This window comes from Mercenaria mercenaria, chromosome 19 (assembly GCF_021730395.1).
Source record: "Mercenaria mercenaria strain notata chromosome 19, MADL_Memer_1, whole genome shotgun sequence".
NCBI lineage: Eukaryota > Metazoa > Mollusca > Bivalvia > Venerida > Veneridae > Mercenaria > Mercenaria mercenaria.
The window spans coordinates 37,746,154-37,765,023 of record NC_069379.1 but is presented as its reverse complement, the minus strand read 5'-3'; the positions used below and the strand labels follow the sequence as shown (position 1 = coordinate 37,765,023).

Below are 18,870 nucleotides of genomic sequence, written 5' to 3'. Positions count from 1 at the left end.
TTATATTGACCACATTATTCCAAGGTGTCTACCTACACATATGTTTGAGTATATATTCCTCCACATATGTTACATATAGGTGACAGCTAGTTGCTTTACACAATGTAAACACTGATATTTGAAAGAAATATTGTTCTAGATATAAAGTGAAACCACAAAAAGTCAGTTTAAGTCTCTGTAAGTCTGTTCAGTATAGGGGTCGTAGGTTTGATTCTCTCAGACTGTTGCATTATGGTAGGACTTCACTGCACTCTGTGTTTGTTTGACGTAGCTAAGAATAAAAAAATTCATAATGAGAATGATGGATCTTCTCCTAAAATTGTATGTAGCAGCCTTGTATGGAACAGTGGGCTGCAGGGGCCTCCATGGCCGAGTGGTTAAGGTTGCTGACTTCAAATCACTTGCCCCTTGTGGGTTCGAACCTCACTAGGGGCGTTGAATTCTTCATGTGAGGAAGCCATCCAGCTGGCTTAGGGAAGGTCGGTGGTTCTACCCAGGTGCCCGCTCGTGATGAAATAATGCTCCGCCATCAAAGCTGGAAAGTCGCCATATGACCTATAATTGTGTCGGTGCGACGTTAAACCCAACAAAATAAATAAAACAGGGGGCTACATAAAACATGTATTGCCGGAGCTAAAAATAGCAAATTACTATTAAAAAAATGATCTTTGCCAAGATGTTTCATCCTGGCATAGAACTCTTTGGTTTGTCCAAACAGTTGCACTCCACAACTTGTGGTTTTAACTGAATCTGTTGAACTGGAGATGTTAAATCAGTTTGGCACTTATGACCTATGCTTATTAACAAAAACAAACAAAAACTTGGTTTATATTTATTTTTGAGGAATTGTTTAAAATCTGTTAATAATTATATTTAAAGTCATGCAGTAAAATAATGCAGTAATATTAGTGTTTACAGCTAATTTATGATCAGTTGAATGATTTTGCCCATATTTTACAGAAACAGGTATGGAAATGACATGAGTAACTATGTTGTGGGACACAATATGAAACAGAAGAGTCTGTAAGCTGGTGTTGGAACTGATGGCTAAATTACTTTGATAAAAAAATATGATTCTGCTCTCTTAACACCAAGGAATAAAGCAAAATTTAAATTTTTAGAGATTTCTAGTTAAAAGGGCCAAGGCTTTTGTTTGGTTTAGAGGGTTTCTGCTGTTCAGGGTTTAGAGGGTTTCTGCTATTTGAGGTTTAGAGGGTTTCTGCTATTTGGGTTTAGGGTTTCTGCTATTCAAGATTAAGAGGGTTATGCTATTCAGGGTGTAGAGGGTCTGTTGAGGGTTATGCTATTCAGGGTGTAGAGGGTCTGTTATCCAGGGTTTAGAGGGTTTCTGCTATGTGGGGTTAAGAGGGTTTCTGCTCTTCAGGGTTTAGAGGGTTTCTGCTATTCAGGGTTTAGAGGGTTTCAGCTTTTCAGGGTTTAGAGGGTTTCGTTTCTTCAAGGTTTAGAGGGTTTTAGCTCTTCAGGGTTAAGAGGGTTTCTTGTCTTTCAAGGTTTAAATGGTTTTAGCTATTCAGGCTTAGGAAGGTTTCTGCTATTAAGGGTTTAGGCCGTTTGTTCTATTCACAAGAGGGTTTCTGCTATTCAGGGTTTTGAGGGTTTCTTCTCTTCAGAGTTTCTGCTGTAAAGGGTTTCGAGAGTTTCTACTATTCACAGTTTAGAGGGTTTCTGCTATACACAGTTTGATATTCTATTGCATTCGTAGAAATAAAAGCATTTGTGAAAAACAGGATTTGGTCAGTATAGGTTAGAATTGGAAGCAGTAACTTTTCTTTTAAAACTTGATACTATTTGTGTAACACTTGCCAAGGCAGGCATAGAGAATTTGAAAATTTTAAGCGGACAAAAATCTTGAATTGACTTGCTTACAGTTCCAGTAAAACCAGTTTACAGACTCTTTTACCAGTATGGCAGTGGATCTTTTGTACATATCCTTACATTTTTGACCTTGTATGACCTAACCCATCCCCACCAGCTTTCCTGTCTGCATGCCAACACCTTTGCCATATCTATAGAGAATTAATCCTGACAGACCTGGTCACTAATACTTGTGCAAACTAAACATACCTTGTTTTTCTATAAAATCTTATCAACCGGCAAGATTGAAGTAACTGAAATAAGAACACAAGGAATGTATGAAGATTAATACTCTGGTTAAGTGAAGTATATGAAATGTTTTTATATTATACTTGAATTTGATGCCTATGGTCATTATTTCATTTTGAACCAGTTTAGTTGAATGCTAGTTTTAAATGTATGCTTTTGGGCACTAGAGCTAAACTAGATGGTAGTAACTTAATCATCATCTTGTCATCTATTGTCCACCATCATCATCATCATCATCATCCACCATCTTCAGTGACATCTTTGTCTTTTTGATCATCAGTATCACCATCATCATTGTCATTATCATCATCTTTATCATTATCGTCATAAATATTATCATCACCGTTACTGTCATCATCATCATCATCAGTTTGGCATCATTGTCAGCACCTTCCTTTGTTATTCTTTTGTCTTTTTAACATTTAAATGATTTATATCGTTTACATCATTATTGTTTTTTCAATGAATAGTGCCACTTTTAGAGGAAACTCTGTCCGTTACTTGGGGCTAATCATGTTTAAAGACACTTTATTGTAGTGAACCCATAATGTCTGTTGGTAAAATATGTATTCTGTGGATGTGATTTAGGCAGCATTCTTATTGAAAGCCATAATTCGAGGATTGAACGCAATACTGTCGTAAGTCCTTCTTTATTTAATAGGAGTTACTACAGTATTGCGTTCAACTCTTGAATTATGCATGCTGATGGATATTTATGTTCCAAGAATGCTGAGCGAGAATACACGATTACATGGAAATTGCCACGAGTCATTATGGGTCTACAACCTTATGGCGTGTCATTACAAGATATTCATGTGGCCATAAATAAAATTTAAAAAAAAAACAAGACAAAACAGAAATAAAAAAGAGAAGAGAAAAACCTTTTCATAACATTTGATCAATTGCTGAAGTGCCCTTCCTGAACGGTTTTCAGTTTTATAATATAATCTCATTGATGTGGTATCGATCCTATTAATCTTAATGTCTGACTATGGTTGCTTTTGCTTACATCTAGTTGCTTGTAGTACTTTTAGTTGCATTAGTACTTAATTTATTTTTATGCCCTCGTCATCTACTGATGCTGGAGGCATGTAGTGATTGTCCTGTCCATCCGTCCGTCCGTACGAGGTTAACCAAATGGGACCGATTCGTCTAGCATCAATACCCCTAACTAGAATGACTTGATACTAATGCAGATGTAACCTGTGACCATTCCTCATCTTCAGACATCACCTGACTTCAATTTGACCTTGACCTTGAACTTGACCTCGTTTTGGACTTAGGTTGCTTTGTATCGACAAGGATGCCACCGGAGGCATCAAGCGTTTATTAAACGCAGCTACTTGTTTAGTACTTACTTTTATCTGCTTGTAGTACTTTAAGATGCTTTTAGTATGCTTATACTGTACTGTCTCAAATTGCCTATAAAACCTTTAGCCTGTTGCGCGAACAGTGCCGACCAAGATCAGCCTTAACATCTGTCAGTAAATTTTCAGTGAAAACAACTTAGAATAATAAATGGTATTTCCCAAACTGAATGATGTTTAAGAATGTGAGAAAAAAGATATTTCTTTTAGACAGACCTGACATATTTTCTCTGAAACTGTTTATGTGGAATCAATACCTATTTGTTCCTAATGTGTGACCAAAAAATGTTCTTAATGGTCATATGAAGGACAAAATGTTTTAAGTCATTCAGTCCCCTCCCAGAATATCATGTGTATAAAATACGGCTGAAACTCAATATCTCAATTCTGGCTAATAATCTTTGAAGACATTTTTAAGTCCCATCACAGAAGCTTGTGCAAAAAATACCATTTTAAGTCAAATTTTGGTTATCTCAAAGTACGTGTAAAAGCATTGATCCCTTGGAATTTGAGTTACCAATTACAACAGTTACTGTATGTCAGGGTATTGGAGACAGTCAAAAGATGACTTTGTTAGGCAAAGTTACAACTATTATGTAATGAAGGGACCTCCGTGGCCGAGTGGTTAAGGTTGCTGACTTCAAATCACTTGCCCCTCATCGATGTGGGTTGGAGCCTCACTTGGGGCCTTAATTTTTCATGTGAGGAAGCCATCCAGCTGGCTTACGGAAGGTCAGTGGCTCTACCCAGGTGCCTGCTCGTGATGAAATAATGCATGGAGGGGCACCTGGGATCTTCCTTCATCATCGTAGCTGAAAAGTTGCCATATGACCTATAATTGTGTCCCAGCAACGTTAAACCCAACGAAATTAATAGATAAATAAATTATGTAATGAAGAAATGAGGGAAATACCATGAAATCAAACAGAATGGGAAATCTTTTTGCAATATCTGTATTCATACAGTGCGAAGGTAACTTCTTTACCTTGATACATTTGAGGGTGTATTTATCATCCTGTGGTGTGTCTATTTGGGGCAGTACGGTAGTAAGTTCTTTGCACCTTGTGTTATTTTGCATGTTTAGAACCGAAACTGGAGTTCTGGGCCGAAGACATGGATAAGAGGTTGTACAAGGGAATAGCAGTAGGGCGTGCTCGCGGAATGCTGGAAACCGGTGATCCTGTTGTCATAGTAACCGGTTGGAAATGTGGAGCCGGTTACACAAATACTATGAGATTGATCAATGTTCCGGAAACAGATGAGGGACCGATATTAGGGACCCCTATCATTAAGGGTTACAATGATTAGAACTGAACTGAATTTGATAAAATAGGACTGGAATAATCCGATTTGACAGTAATTGGATATTTACTTTATGGACTGTAATTCTTTTGATTAACTTTCTGAACTGTAATTCTTTCAGTGAAGCATGCTTTACTATTTTGGACTAAATCCTACGGAAATGATGTGTAAAAATGAAGTTTTCTTGATGCTGAAAACTTAGAATGATTTTAAATGGTTGTTCTGCAAATGTTTTCAAGGAAGCCGTAGTCCCCGAAGATAAAAAATATTATCAAATATTTCAGTTTTTCCTTTGTTGTCTGCTTGATTATTCAGATAAAAATTTTAACTAAAAAAAAAAAAAAAAAAATGTTAAGGTTGTTTTACATATGAACAGCCGTAGAGAGAATTTAAAAATAATTGGCTACCTTGTGTCCGACCCTAAGTTTTGAATGTCTGCTCAAGGCAAGAGTCAGCCCAGATACTTTTGCATATTCATGTGATATCTAATTTATTATTTTCATGAAGTTAAAGAAGAACAGTTAATTATTTATTTATTTTTCAAAGATTATTTAATAGATATAATGGTTTAGCTGCTATTTGAATTTTGTTTTCATATTTGTTTTTTTTTTACATATGAACTGATTACTGTTTTTCAAAGTCAACTTTTAAAGTCAACTTTTACCTCATGGATGATTTGTATTGTATTTATTTATTTTTTTGCAAATTTCAAAATTTGTCATGTGATATTCGCATGAGTTGTCTGTTTTCATACACTGTTAAAGTAAAATATTTTTTCAGTTTGAGCAGTTTTGAAATATTATTTTGTAGTCTGCATCATAAAATCCCCTTACTTGCTTCATGTAAAGAAGTTGTCTGTACCTAGAGTAGAGGCTCATTTCGCGCTGCTCTAAACAAGATGCAAGTCTTCGATAATGATTGAACAAACTGACTGTCATAAATGTGTTTAGTGGAATTCTTTAAGGAAAATATGCTGTTCATGTTAAGATGTAAAAACTTTTGACAAAAAAAGCAGTTATGAGTCTATCAAGATTATCTGAAAATAAGTGAAATCAGAAAATGTTACAAAGTGTCCATACATCCATTATCAGTAAGTATACTCATGTTATAAAGTTGTGATTTTTTATGTTCAGAAAGTTACATGATCACAAGTTACTTCACAATTTACTTTTGTTATTAGCTCACCTGTCACAAAGTGACAAGGTGAGCTTTTGTGATCACGCAGCGTCCGTCGTCCGTCTGTGCGTGCGTGCATGCGTCAGTTCGTAAACTTTTGCTTGTGACCACTCTAGAGGTCACATTTTTCATGGGATCTTTATGAAAGTTGGTCAGAATGTTCATCTTGATGATATCTAGGTCAGGTTTGAAACTGGGTCATGTGCCATCAAAAACTAGGTCAGTAGGTCTAAAAATAGAAAAACCTTATGACCTCTCTAGAGGCCATATATTTCACAAGATCTTCATGAAAATTGGTCAGAATGTTCACCTTGATGATATCTAGGTCAGGTTCGAAACTGGGTCACGTGCCGTCAAAAACTAGGTCAGTAGGTCTAAAAATAGAAAAACCTTGTGACCTCTCTAGAGGCCATATATTTCAAAAGATCTTCATGAAAATTGGTCAGAACATTCACCTTGATGATATCTAGGTCAAGTTCGAAACTGGGTCACGTGTCTTCAAAGACTAGTCAGTAGGTCAAATAATAGAAAAACTTGTGACCTCTCTAAAGGCCATATTTTCAATAGGATTTGTATGAAAATTGGTCTGAATGTTCATCTTGATGATATCTAGGTCAAGTTCAAAACTGGGTCGTGTGCCATCAAAAACTAGGTCAGTAGGTCTAAAAATTGAAAAACCTTGTGACCTCTCTAGAGGCCATATATTTCATGAGATCTTCATGAAAATTGGTCAGAATGTTCGTCTTGATGATACCTAGGTCAAGTTCGAAAGTGGGTCACATGCTGTCAAAAACTAGGTCAATAGGTCAAATAATAGAAAAACCTTGTGACCTCTCTAGAGGCCATATTTTTCATGAGGATCTTATGAAATTGGTCTGAATGTTCATCTTGATGATATCTAGGTCAAGTTCGAAAGTGGGTCACGTGCCATCAAAAACTAGGTCAGTAGGTCAAATAATAGAAAAACCTTGTGACCTCTCTAAGGCCATATTTTTATGGGATCTGTATGAAATTGGTCTGAATGTTCATCTTGATGATATCTAGGTCAAGTTCGAAACAGTGCCATGTGCGGTCAAAAACTAGGTCAGTAGGTCTAAAAATAGAAAAACCTTGTGACCTCTCTAGAGGCCATACTTGTGAATGGATCTCCATAAAAATTGGTCAGAATGTTCACCTTGATGATATCTAGGTAAAATTTGAAACTGGGTCACGTGCCTTAAAAAACTAGGTCAGTAGGTCAAATAATAAAAAATCCTTGTGACCTCTCTAGAGGCCACACTTTTCATGGGATCTGTATGAAAGTTGGCCTGAATGTTCATCTTGATGATATCTAGGTCAAGTTTGAAACTGGGTCAACTGCGGTCAAAAACTAGGTCGGTAGGTCTAAAATTATTTAAATCTTTTGACCTCTCTAGAGGCCATATTTTTCAATGGATCTTCATGAAAAATGATCTGAATGTTCACCTTGTTGATATCTAGGTTAGTTTCGAAACTGGGTCACATGCGGTCAAAAACTAGTTCAGTAGGTATAAAAATAGAAAAACCTTGTGACCTCTCTAGAGGCCATATTTTTCATGAGATCTTCATGAAAATTAGTGAGAATGTTTACCTTGATGATATCTAGGTAAAGTTCAAAACAGGGTCATGTACCTTTGAAAACTAGGTCAATAGGTCAAATAATAGAAAAACCTTGTGACCTCTCTAGAGACCATATTTTTCAATGGATCTTCATGAAAATTGGTCAGAATTTGTATCTTGATAATATCTAGGTCAAGTTCAAAACTGGGTCACATGAGCTCAAAAACTAGGTCACTATGTCAAATAATAGAAGAAACGACTTCATGCTCAAAACTGGGTCATGTGGGAAGAGGTGAGCGATTCAGGACCATCATGGTCCTCTTGTGATTTTCTCTAAATTTGCACTTTTTGGTTACAGTTGAAAGTCTTTTTTTGAATTTTAGTTTGCATCACTTTCACAATACTAAAATCTAAAATGCTGACCCCATCCCCAAGCCTCACCCCCACAACACACAAACCCTAACCAGATAATTTCTTTGCATAACTGTCATGAAATAATTGTAGAAAACACTTGAAAAGAATGTTTCCAGAAAATACATGAATAGCAGAACTTTTTGGGAACTATTTGGTAAAACAAACTAAATGCTGTAAAAACACAAAAATAACAGAGCGCTCATGAACTGCTTGCTGACATAATTCTCATTAAATATGAACGGCTCTAACAGCAGAGCTGTTATAAACTACATGCATACAACACATGAATAGTGGAGCTCTCATGAACTACTTGCATAAACATAATCACGAGAAACAGCTCTATGATGAACTACTTACTGAAAACACATGAAAGGCATATCTGTCATGAACTGCTTGCATAAACATAATCATGAGAAACAGCTCTATGATGAACTACTTACTGAAAACACATGAAAGGCATATCTGTCATGAACTACTTGCATAAACATAATCATGAGAAACAGCTCTATGATGAACTACTTACTGAAAACACATGAAAGGCATATCTGTCATGAACTACTTGCATAAACATAATCATGAGAAACAGCTCTATGATGAACTACTTACTGAAAACACATGAAAGCATATCTGTCATAACTACTTGCATAAACATAATCATGAGAAACACTCTATGATGAACTACTACTGAAACACATGAAAGACTATCTTCATAAACTACTGCATAAACATAATCATGAGAACAGCTCTATGATGAACTATTTACTGAAACACATGAAAGGCAATCTGTCAGACTACTTGCAAACATAATCATGAGAACGCTTATGATGAACTACTACTGAAAACACATGAAAGGCATATCGGTCATGAACTACTTGCATAAACATAATCATGAGAAACAGCTCTCATGAACTACTTACTGAAAACACATGAAAATCATAGCTTTCAGGAACTCATGAAAAGCAGAGTTCTCATGTACTACTTGGTGGATACACAGTTAAGCATAGCTCTCATGAACTACTTGCTGAAAAGACATGAAAAGCAGAGTTACCATAAAATACCTGATGAAAAACCTATATATACGTAGAAGAAGAATTAAACATTAGTTATCTTTCCATAGACAAGAGTCACTGCATGCACTAAGGCTGACAGAAAGATCATACTAACCTTTTAACTATGTGGTGGTGGAAGTTTTTTTTAACTATTTATGTCACATTAAAGGGGCATTAACATGGATTTATCTTTAAAAAGTTGAAAGTAATTTTAAAGAAAATATTTTTAAAAAAAATGAATAAGTGAGTTCTAGGCAGTATTTATTTGTTTAACCCTTTGCCTGCTGGCGGCAATAATTCTGCCTTTGCGACCAGTGCAGACCAAGATCAGCCTGCACATCCGTGCAGTCTGATCATGGTCTGCACTGTTCGCTATTCAGTCAGTAAATTTTCAATAAACACCCCTTCAAATAATAAATGATATTGCCCAAATTGAATGATGGACCAGTCCATTATAGAAATTTAGCAGGCTAAGGGTTAAACCTCATGTAGTCTGTTATATTGGTGTAAAAAAAATCTTACCATGTTAGTGATACAGTAGAAGTTTGATGTAAAATAGAAGGAAGTTTTTAGAACTTTAAGTCATACAGGAAGTGATTGCATTTTTCATAGCAATGAAGATTCTCAAACACTAAATAAAGAAGATTGCAGTCTAAAATTTGATCTTTGAACTCAAGAAATGTATGTTATTTAGTTGAATTTCAATGAATCGACAGAATGACCCCCATTTTTTAATTTTTCTTCATCTTCAAAGAAAAATATATGATATATACGCATTTATTTCGATTTCTATACCACTTTCTTTTCCAATAAATGAAATATTCTTCTTTTTAAAAAAAATAAAAGTTCCTTTCCTTAGTATTGACCTTTAATATCATTCTCACATAATATAAACATAATAGAACTGTTGAAGAATTTGATACTTTACAGACAATGTATTATTTTCAATTGTGGTATATTATATAAATGAAATTTTTCTATGTTTTTTTTTTTTTTAAACAAAAAATCATATGGATATATTACGCATAATGCTTCTTTGTCTAGTGATCTGAGCTTTGCTTTTTAAGTTATTTCATTCCTTTCATTATGATTACACAAAAAAAAAAATCATTTTCTCTTTAAGATAATGTTTATATTTTGCGAAGATCAGAAAATTTCAATGATATATGAAAAAAGGGTGATTTTCACCATTGCTTAGGCCAATTCTGTAAAATCATTGTTATTGGTGGGGAACTAATTTTTGTGGATTTCATGACTGAGTTAATCCACAAAATTAAATCCCAATAAAAAAAGTTAAAATTTCCATTCATTTTATATTAAAAATTTGAAATCCTGGAATATATATCCCGTGAAATAGGCTTTTAGTAGAAAGTGTCAACGATTGAATCAATTGTGTTTTTATTACCTCCCTATATCACTGATCATATAGGATAATTTGCAATATTTAAGGTAGTGCTTTTATAACCATGTCATTATGCATACTTTGACAGCCGCTTTATCTGTTTTTAGCCTTGTGGGACTTTAACACATCATTCTAGGGCTATAGCATTAAGTTGGTATTTCTGAAGTGGATGGCAGTTGTAAGCACTTATAAAATATTGTTTCACTGTTGTATGTTTTGCTTTCCTGATTCTTTTCTCGGCTTCAAAATAGGAGACCAGTCTGAGAATGGGACTTTGTCATTGGTCAGTTTCAAGATAGTGCTCAGAAACAACCAATCGGATCCTTTGTTATAAAACTGTGTTTGGAAACCAGTCTCACAATTCAGCTTTTTGATTGGTCAGTAGCAAGATAGGGCTTAAATTCAACCAATCAAATGCTGGAATTTTGTGACTCGTTCCTAGAATCAGATTATAAATTCAAACCCAAGTAATTGAAAAGTGGGTGAAATTTGTAAAGCCTAAAATGATAAACTTTGCTTTGTGTATTTCAGATGGTGTACTTAATGAATGGACTGTGGATGTAGACAGAAGAATTTACAAAGGAATTCAAGTCGGCATGGACAGAGGTTTCATCCGAGTTGGTGATCCAGTTGTTGTTGTATCAGGTAATTTGATTTTTCAGAAAATAAGGGGTGTAACAAAGTATACACTCATTTTAAGGATATATTTTATAATAAACAACCCTTTTTTTCTTTGTAGCCAAGGGCCACAGCTGAGGAACGCTTGATACTGTTTTTGCCCTGTCCATCCTTCCATCCATCCCTCCGTCTGGCAGTTCGTCCATCACACTTCATTTCCGATCAGTGACTAGAGAATCATTTGACCTAGAACCTTCAGACTTCATAGGGTGGTAGGGCTTATGGAGTAAACGACCCCTATTGTTTTTTGGGTCACTCTATCAAAGGTCAAGGTCTCTGGGGCCTGAACATGGAAAACCATTTCCGATCAATAACTTGAGAACCACTTGACCAAGAATGTTGAAACTTCATAGGATGATTGGACATACAGAGTAGATGACCCCTATTGATTTTTGGGTCACTTGATCAAAGTTCAAGGTCACAGGGGCTAGAAATTGGTAAACTGTTTCTGATCAATAACTTTAGAACCATTTGACCCAGAACCTTCAAACTTCAAAGGGTGATAGGATTTACAGTTTGGATGACCCCTATTGATTTTGGGGTCACTTGAGCAAAGGTCAGGATCACAGGGCCTGAACATAGAAAACACAGGAAGATTGGACATGCAGAGTAGATGACCCCTTTTGATTTTGGGTTCACTCGATCAAAGGTCAAGGTCACAGGGCTATAACATTGAAAACCGTTTGCAGTCTATAACTTAAGAACCACGCGGCCCAGAATGTTGAAACTTCTTGGGATGATTGGACATGCCGAGTAGATGATCCTTATTGCAGTCAACCATTGTTGTCTCTTGGATGTTTGCTCCTGTCCCCTATTGACTTCTTTCCTGTTATTACTATGCATTGTGGGAGACATGCGCTTTTCTACAAAAGCATCTTCTAGTTTCCACTGTTTTCAGTAAACTTGTAAATTAAATGTTATATAAGTCTCAGTTTGTGTTACAAAATAAATTCATAAAGCTTCATGCAAAAGCAGTGAAATTCAAAAAATGCTTGATAAGAGGCACCGATCTCAGCTGCTGTTGACACAGTTCATCATGGAGGACAACATCTATACTGCTTCTCCGGCAGCTTTGATAAAATTTGGTGAAAACAGTAGTAGAAATTGTTGTATTCAGAATCGGTATTTAGCATAAGTTAATTATTTCCGCTCTTCCTGAATTCTATACAGAGTAGCTTTTACCTAAAGACTATTTAGCATTAAATGTACCTGAATTCTACACAGAGTTACTGTTCCTTGCAGGCTGGAAACCGGGCTCTGGTTCAACGAACACAATGAGAGTCATCAACGCCACAGATCCACGCGGTTCCTCCCTGTTGGCGCCTATAACGGGAATTACCAGTGTACCAAGTTTCAACAAAATCGAAGGAGAAATTCCATCAGATTTCGAGGGCATGAGCGTTCCAAGCATAACGAGCGGAAGTGGCGATGACATTAAATTTTTCTAAAAAACTGACATTTCTTACAGTGATAATGACTTCATTATCTGGGCTTTGACATTCGTCAAGAGTTAAAAGGCATTATATTGGAAAGGATTTTAAAAGTTTTGAAACATTTAGTGGTGTTCTACTCATGCATTGTTTTATAAGGTTAAAAGTTTTTCAAATTTAGTAGTGTAATACCTACTGAACAGGTGATTTTTATAAGCTTGAAAAAAAAAATGCACACCAGATGGCATATCATTGCAACATACACAATCTTCAGAAGTTTTATAATAAAAAATAGAAGGCTGATTATATACTCACAATAGTTTAGTTGGAACTATTTTTTTGATTGTAATATGCATAGCATCAACAGCTTATTTATTGTAAAAATAGTTGATTTTGAAATGGTACATAAACTGTTACATACTTGGCCATAAGTCGTCTGATTTTTAACCCTAGAAAGGCAGCAAAACTTAACCCTGAACTTTTAAGCCGAATTTTTGTAAGAAGTGCATTTTCCTGTCTGTTAAACAAAGTCTTATACCTTCGTTTGTTTTGTGTCCCCCGACTTATAAATGAGACAGACCTATTGTTGAGTATATGTACGGTACTATGTTATATGATTAATGTTGACATACTAAGTGCACCATTCGACAAGAATTTTGAATTTTTGTGTAAGGGTTCCTTCATGCTTTTTGAAATGTTTTACATTTTGTCTTTTGAACCAGTAAAAATGCAGCTTTCTGTTACTGTTTCCCGAGTCCTTTATTTGTACTTTTTTTTATTTTTAATTGTGTGCTGGAATCAGATGTGTTTTTCACTAAAAATAGCAATTCTTAAAAAATTTATATGAACTTTAAAAAAAAAGCATATGTTATTCATATGTGGTGTAAAAAAACTTAAGCTGACTGATACATACATGTTTGAATTACATAGTCAAAAGGTAAAATACTTTAAAGAGAAATTTGATATACCAAGGTATGGGTCAATGAATATAAATCTTGAGTCTGAAGACCAGCCTAAAATACCAGGCTCTGATTGATCGATTTTCAAATCAGTCTTGAAATTGACCAATAGTAAGGCTGCATTTTTTAGACTGGTCTTTAAGCTCAGTTTTATAACCTTGTGTCTTGTTCTTTTATGTGTAAATGGTTATGATTTTTGTTCATTGTTAATGGAAAATCATGTGCCAATTGTTGATATTTTAACTGCTTAATTTTTGCATTGCTTGTGTTTGATTAGGCACTATACATGTAGTTTTTTTAACAATGATATTTTCTCATTTTGACACAACACAAAATCAGGGTCACTATTCAGTATTTTGTTTTTTATGAAAATGACTTCAATTTTGATTTCTTCAGTAAGAAACTACATGGTACATGCATTTATACAACTCTGGAGCATTGTACGTTTCAAGAGACTCAAATTCTCAGTGCAGTGCAGGACGTTATGCTACAGTATAAATGAAGTAGCCAAAAATTATATTTATTCAGCATTATTTTTTTTTTTTAAAAACTGCATGTCACGATAAAGAGGAAGAGTAATTCTGGCTATATATGTTGTAGTCTAAATGTTTTCCTTTCGTGAAATTGTTTCTCCTTGGCCACCATTTATTGTTACGAAAATGTACATAATTACGATTTAGAATAGAACAAATTGTTGGTCTTTCAAGTCTTATGGTGTAATATAGAGTGATATATTCAATATATGAGCCGTGTCATGAGAAAAGCAACATAGTGGGTTTGCGACCAGCATGGATCCAGACCAGCCTGCGCATCCGCGCAGTCTGGTCAGGCTCCATGCTGTTCGCTTTTAAAGCCTATTGGTATTGGAGAAACTGTTAGCGAACAGCATGGATCCTGATCAGACTGCGCGGATGAGCAGGCTGGTCTGGATCTATGCTGCTCGACACCCACTATGTTGGTTTTGTCATGGCACAGCTCATATATAAAACCTGCTTGATTTTGCATTGTAAAGAGAACTGATTTGTCATTGAGTTAAACAAACAAGAAAAACACCTATACTAAAATCTTAAATAAACAACACTTGACGCGTGGACTGTTGAGAGAATATTACATTAATTATGATATCAAAATTTTGCTTGACGTCGGGTTTTAAATTTCAGAACGTCTGAACACTGAAACGTGGAAAATCAGGCTATAAACCACATGACGGTCTTAATTATTTGTTAAATATGCTGTACACACAAGTTATGTTTGTGGCAAACGGCTTAATTTGAGAGTTGATTGCAAACCGTTTTGTACCTTTATTTTTACGGTTATTCAAATGGGCAACTTGAATGAAAAGTTTGTTGATGTACTATTTGTATAATCTTTTGTATGTCAGTTTATATTTTGGTTCAGATTCACCAGGATGTGATGTTGTTTCAATTTTCTGCGATGTTTTGTTATGCAAAATGACATATTGTATAAAATCTTTTTCCTTTGCGACATATTTTTGCAGATGCTAATTAAATTTTCTGTATAGCAAAGTTTAGAACTATTTCAGTTTAATGCTAAAATGTTGAGAATTTTATTGAACATTGGCAAAAGTAATTAATATCATAGAAAAAATATTTGTTTATGATATTGTGTCCTTATTTTTGGGACACTTTTCAAAGTAACTATTTTTCGAGAAATAAGTCTTGGGACAGTGAAAAAAATAATTATTTTATGCTGTCCCAACACTTCGGGGGAAAATATGGTAATAGCATTTAGAAATAGTCCACACTTGAAATAGTGTTTTACAAACAATACATGTTTTGTGTCTTTCCTGAAACATGACTCAAGTGCTGTTATTGTGCTCTTTGTACTGTGCTTACTTTGTCTTGTAGTTTGATACTTTGTTACAACTGTTGTATATTCTTAGTACATACAAGGAAGAATTAATATTAGTTTTTTTTTCGTTTTTAGCTCGACTATTCGAAGAATAGTCTAGCTATTCTACTCACCCTGGCGTCGGCGTCGGCGTCGGCGTCGGCGTCGGCGTCACACCTTGGTTAAGTTTTTGCATGCAAGTACATACAGCTATCATTTAAAGGCATATAGCTTTGAAACTTATTTATTCTTTTTCTAGGACAATTACCAACCTCACTGGGTCAAGTTCCATAACTCTAACATGTATTTTGAGCAAATTATGCCCCCTTTTGGACTTAGAAAATTTTGGTTAAAGTTTTACATGCAAGTTACTATCTCCAAAACTAATGCAGATATTGAATTGAAACTTCACATGTGTCTTTGGGGTTATAAAACTATTTGATAGCACCAAGTCCCATAACTCTGACCTTCATTTTGGCCAAATTATGCCCCCTTTTGGACTTAGAAAATTCTGGTTAAAGTTTTGCGTGCAAGTACATACAGCTATTACTAAAAGGCATATAGATTTGAAACTTATTTTTTCTTTTTCTAGATCAATTACCTACCTCACTGGGTCAAGTCCCATAACTCTGACATGTATTTTGAGCAAATTATGCCCCCTTTTGGACTTAGAAAATCCTGGTTAAAGTTTTACATGCAAGTTACTATCTCCAAAACTAATGCAGATATTGAATTGAAACTTTACATGTGTCTTCGGGGTTATAAAACTAGTTGATAGCACCAAGTCCCATAACTCTGACCTTCATTTTGGCCAAATTATGCCCCCTTTTGGACTTAGAAAATTCTGGTTAAAGTTTTGCGTGCAAGTACATACAGCTATTACTAAAAGGCATATAGATTTGAAACTTATTTTTTCTTTTTCTAGATCAATTACCTACCTCACTGGGACAAGTCCCATAACTCTGACATGTATTTTGGGCAAATTATGCCCCCTTTTGGACTTATAAAATCCTGGTTAAAGTTTTACATGCAAGTTACTATCTCCAAAACTAATATAGATATTAAATTGAAACTTCACATGTGTCTTCGGGGTTATAAAACTAGTTGATAGAATCAAGTTATAAAACTAGTTGATAGAATCAAGTCCCATAACTCTGACATGTATTTTGGGCAAATTATGCCCCCTTTTGGACTTAGAAAATTCTGGTTAAAGTTTTGCGTGCAAGTACATACAGCTATTACCAAAAGGCATATAGCTTTGAATCTTATTTATTCCTTTTCTAGGTCAATTACCAGCCTCACTAGGTCAAGTTCCATAACTCTTAACATGTATTTTGAACAAATTATGCCCCCTTTTGGACTTAGAAAATTCTGGTTAAAGTTTACATGCAAGTTACTATCTCCAAAACTAATGCAGATATTGAATTTAAACCTAACATGTTTCTTCGGGGTTATAAAACTAGTTGATAGCATCAAGTCCCATAACTTTGATATGTATTTTGGTCAAATTATGTCCCCTTTCGAACTTAAACTCTTTTGATATTTAACATTTTGGGTAATAATTTCCTGCTTCTGTGACAATATTTCGAATAGTCGAGCTTGGCTGTCTTACGGACAGCTCTTGTTTTTTAAATGCTCCCTTTTTAGGCGATGTATTGATTACACTCAGTTTTGTATTTTGTTTTTCTGCACTCGTGCATTGTATACACAGCACTGGAAAGGTATTTTTAAGAGATACTTACAAACTTTATCACAATACTTAAAATCCTTTCAAAAGGACAAGTCCCTTAACCTTCCTTTCAAAAGGACAAGTCCCTTAACCTAATTTTACCTTTACTTGGGTAAAGAAAGATACTTCAGTTCTCCCTGCCCCCACCTCCATTCTTGCCTTCACCTCGCAACCTTGTTTCAACCTCCGACCTCGCCTCCACCTCCTCAAAGAGTGAGTGCTTTCTTAAGCCATTGAGCTAGTCTTTTATTTTTATTAAGAGTGGTGAGTTAGGTCAAACATTAGATGTAATAAACAAAATATCTCAGATCTTGGTATGTATATGAAAGGTAGGCCCTAAAATGCTTACTTATTGTAAAATTTAGACCTTGCTTGATTAAAAAATGTGTGTAGGCAGTAGGTATATGTACATTTTGCAGCTTTTATAAATTTTGCAAGATTTTGCTTCAAGCTGAATTGACATCTGTACAAATTTTCATTTTTTATTTAAACAAAACAGAACCATAAAGATCTACATTTGAGAGAAATGATTATCACAATTGCTTGTGGTGTTTCACAAAATTCCCTGTTTTTTTCATCTGCAAAAGTGACATTAAAAATGTGAAAGTGACATTTTTTTGTCAGAAACATTACATTTTGAATGTGCCATTTCACTTAAACACTGAAATGTTTTCTCTCTCTCAAATGTAGGTATTTAAAAAGATATTATTGTACATAAAGATACGACTGATTTAGATATTCAAATTATGCTGTGACCTTCGAACCCACATACCTCCTGTGCTATTTTTAGTTCTATTGACTGATACGTAAGTTAACAATAATGTTGCTTTATTTATTATGTATGTTTAGGCTTTGCTTAGTCCTTGTCAGAGGTTAAAGGTTATTAAGTGCATATTTTTTCGTGAGATGTTATAAAGAACACCTTTCATTTTGGCTTTATTTTTTTATCAAGAGATAAAGCTCATTTCATAGGATGTTTTGTACACTGATAGCTTATTTCCAAAGAACTTTGCTATTTAGTTAACTAAACTTCCAAAGAATGTTTTATCGAGTTAAGTAAACTTTCAAAGAACTTTGCTATTTAGTTAACTGGACTTCCAAGGAACTTTGCTATTTAGTTAACTAAGCTTCCAAAGAATGTTGTTATTGAGTTAAGTAAAATTTCAAAGAACTTTGCTGTTTAGTTAACTGGACTTCCAAGGAACTTTGCTATTTAGTTAACTAAGCTTCCAAAGAATGTTGTTATTGAGTTAAGTAAAATTTCAAAGAACTTTGCTGTTTAGTTAACTGGACTTCCAAGGAACTTTGCTATTTAGTTAACTAAACATCCAACGAATGTTGTTATTAAGTAAACTTTCAAAGAACTTTGCTATTTAGTTAACCGGACTTCCAAGGAACTTTAATATTTAGTTAACTAAATTTGTAAAGAACTTTTCTGTTCAGCACCTGTCTGTTGTATACATTATAGCATCGTTACAATGTCACAAAGTTCTTTGAATTAATACAGCTGTATGCCTTGTATTGTTACTTTTAACCAAATCTTTGATTTCAGGATTTTAAGTGAAAGCTAAACCCCCCTAAGTGAAAAGTGAATAGTTTTTAGTTTGCCTTATCACATTTCACAGTTTTGAGAGATGGACTTTGAAACATTATGCTTTGTTGTTGAACAAAATAAAAATTATAGTGTTTGAAGTGTAGTTGTGTTTTCTTCTACGACAGTTTCAGGGTCACCAGATGCTTTAATGTTGGATTTGGTTTATAATCCCTTTAACATTACACTATACAAAATTATATCTCCCACCCACTGGAGA

The 18,870-nt window shown here is 34.7% G+C and overlaps 1 protein-coding gene across 10 annotated transcripts in view; it reads left to right on the top strand.

The window, feature by feature from the left end:
• Positions 1–15,404, top strand: part of LOC123542286 (pyruvate kinase PKM-like) — an 89,483-nt gene extending 74,079 nt beyond the window's left edge. For 9 of the 10 annotated variants that reach the window (XM_045328056.2, XM_045328057.2, XM_045328059.2 and 6 more), the window contains 2 exons: positions 10,944–11,057; positions 12,333–15,404. In XM_045328056.2, coding sequence (XP_045183991.1) covers positions 10,944–11,057; positions 12,333–12,538 — 320 coding nt within the window. In that variant the 3' untranslated portion in view covers positions 12,539–15,404. Of the gene's footprint in view, positions 1–4,575; positions 5,579–10,943; positions 11,058–12,332 lie in introns of those variants that run through there. The other variant, XM_045328060.2, reaches the window with a different exon arrangement.
• The last annotated feature ends 3,466 nt before the right edge of the window (positions 15,405–18,870 follow it).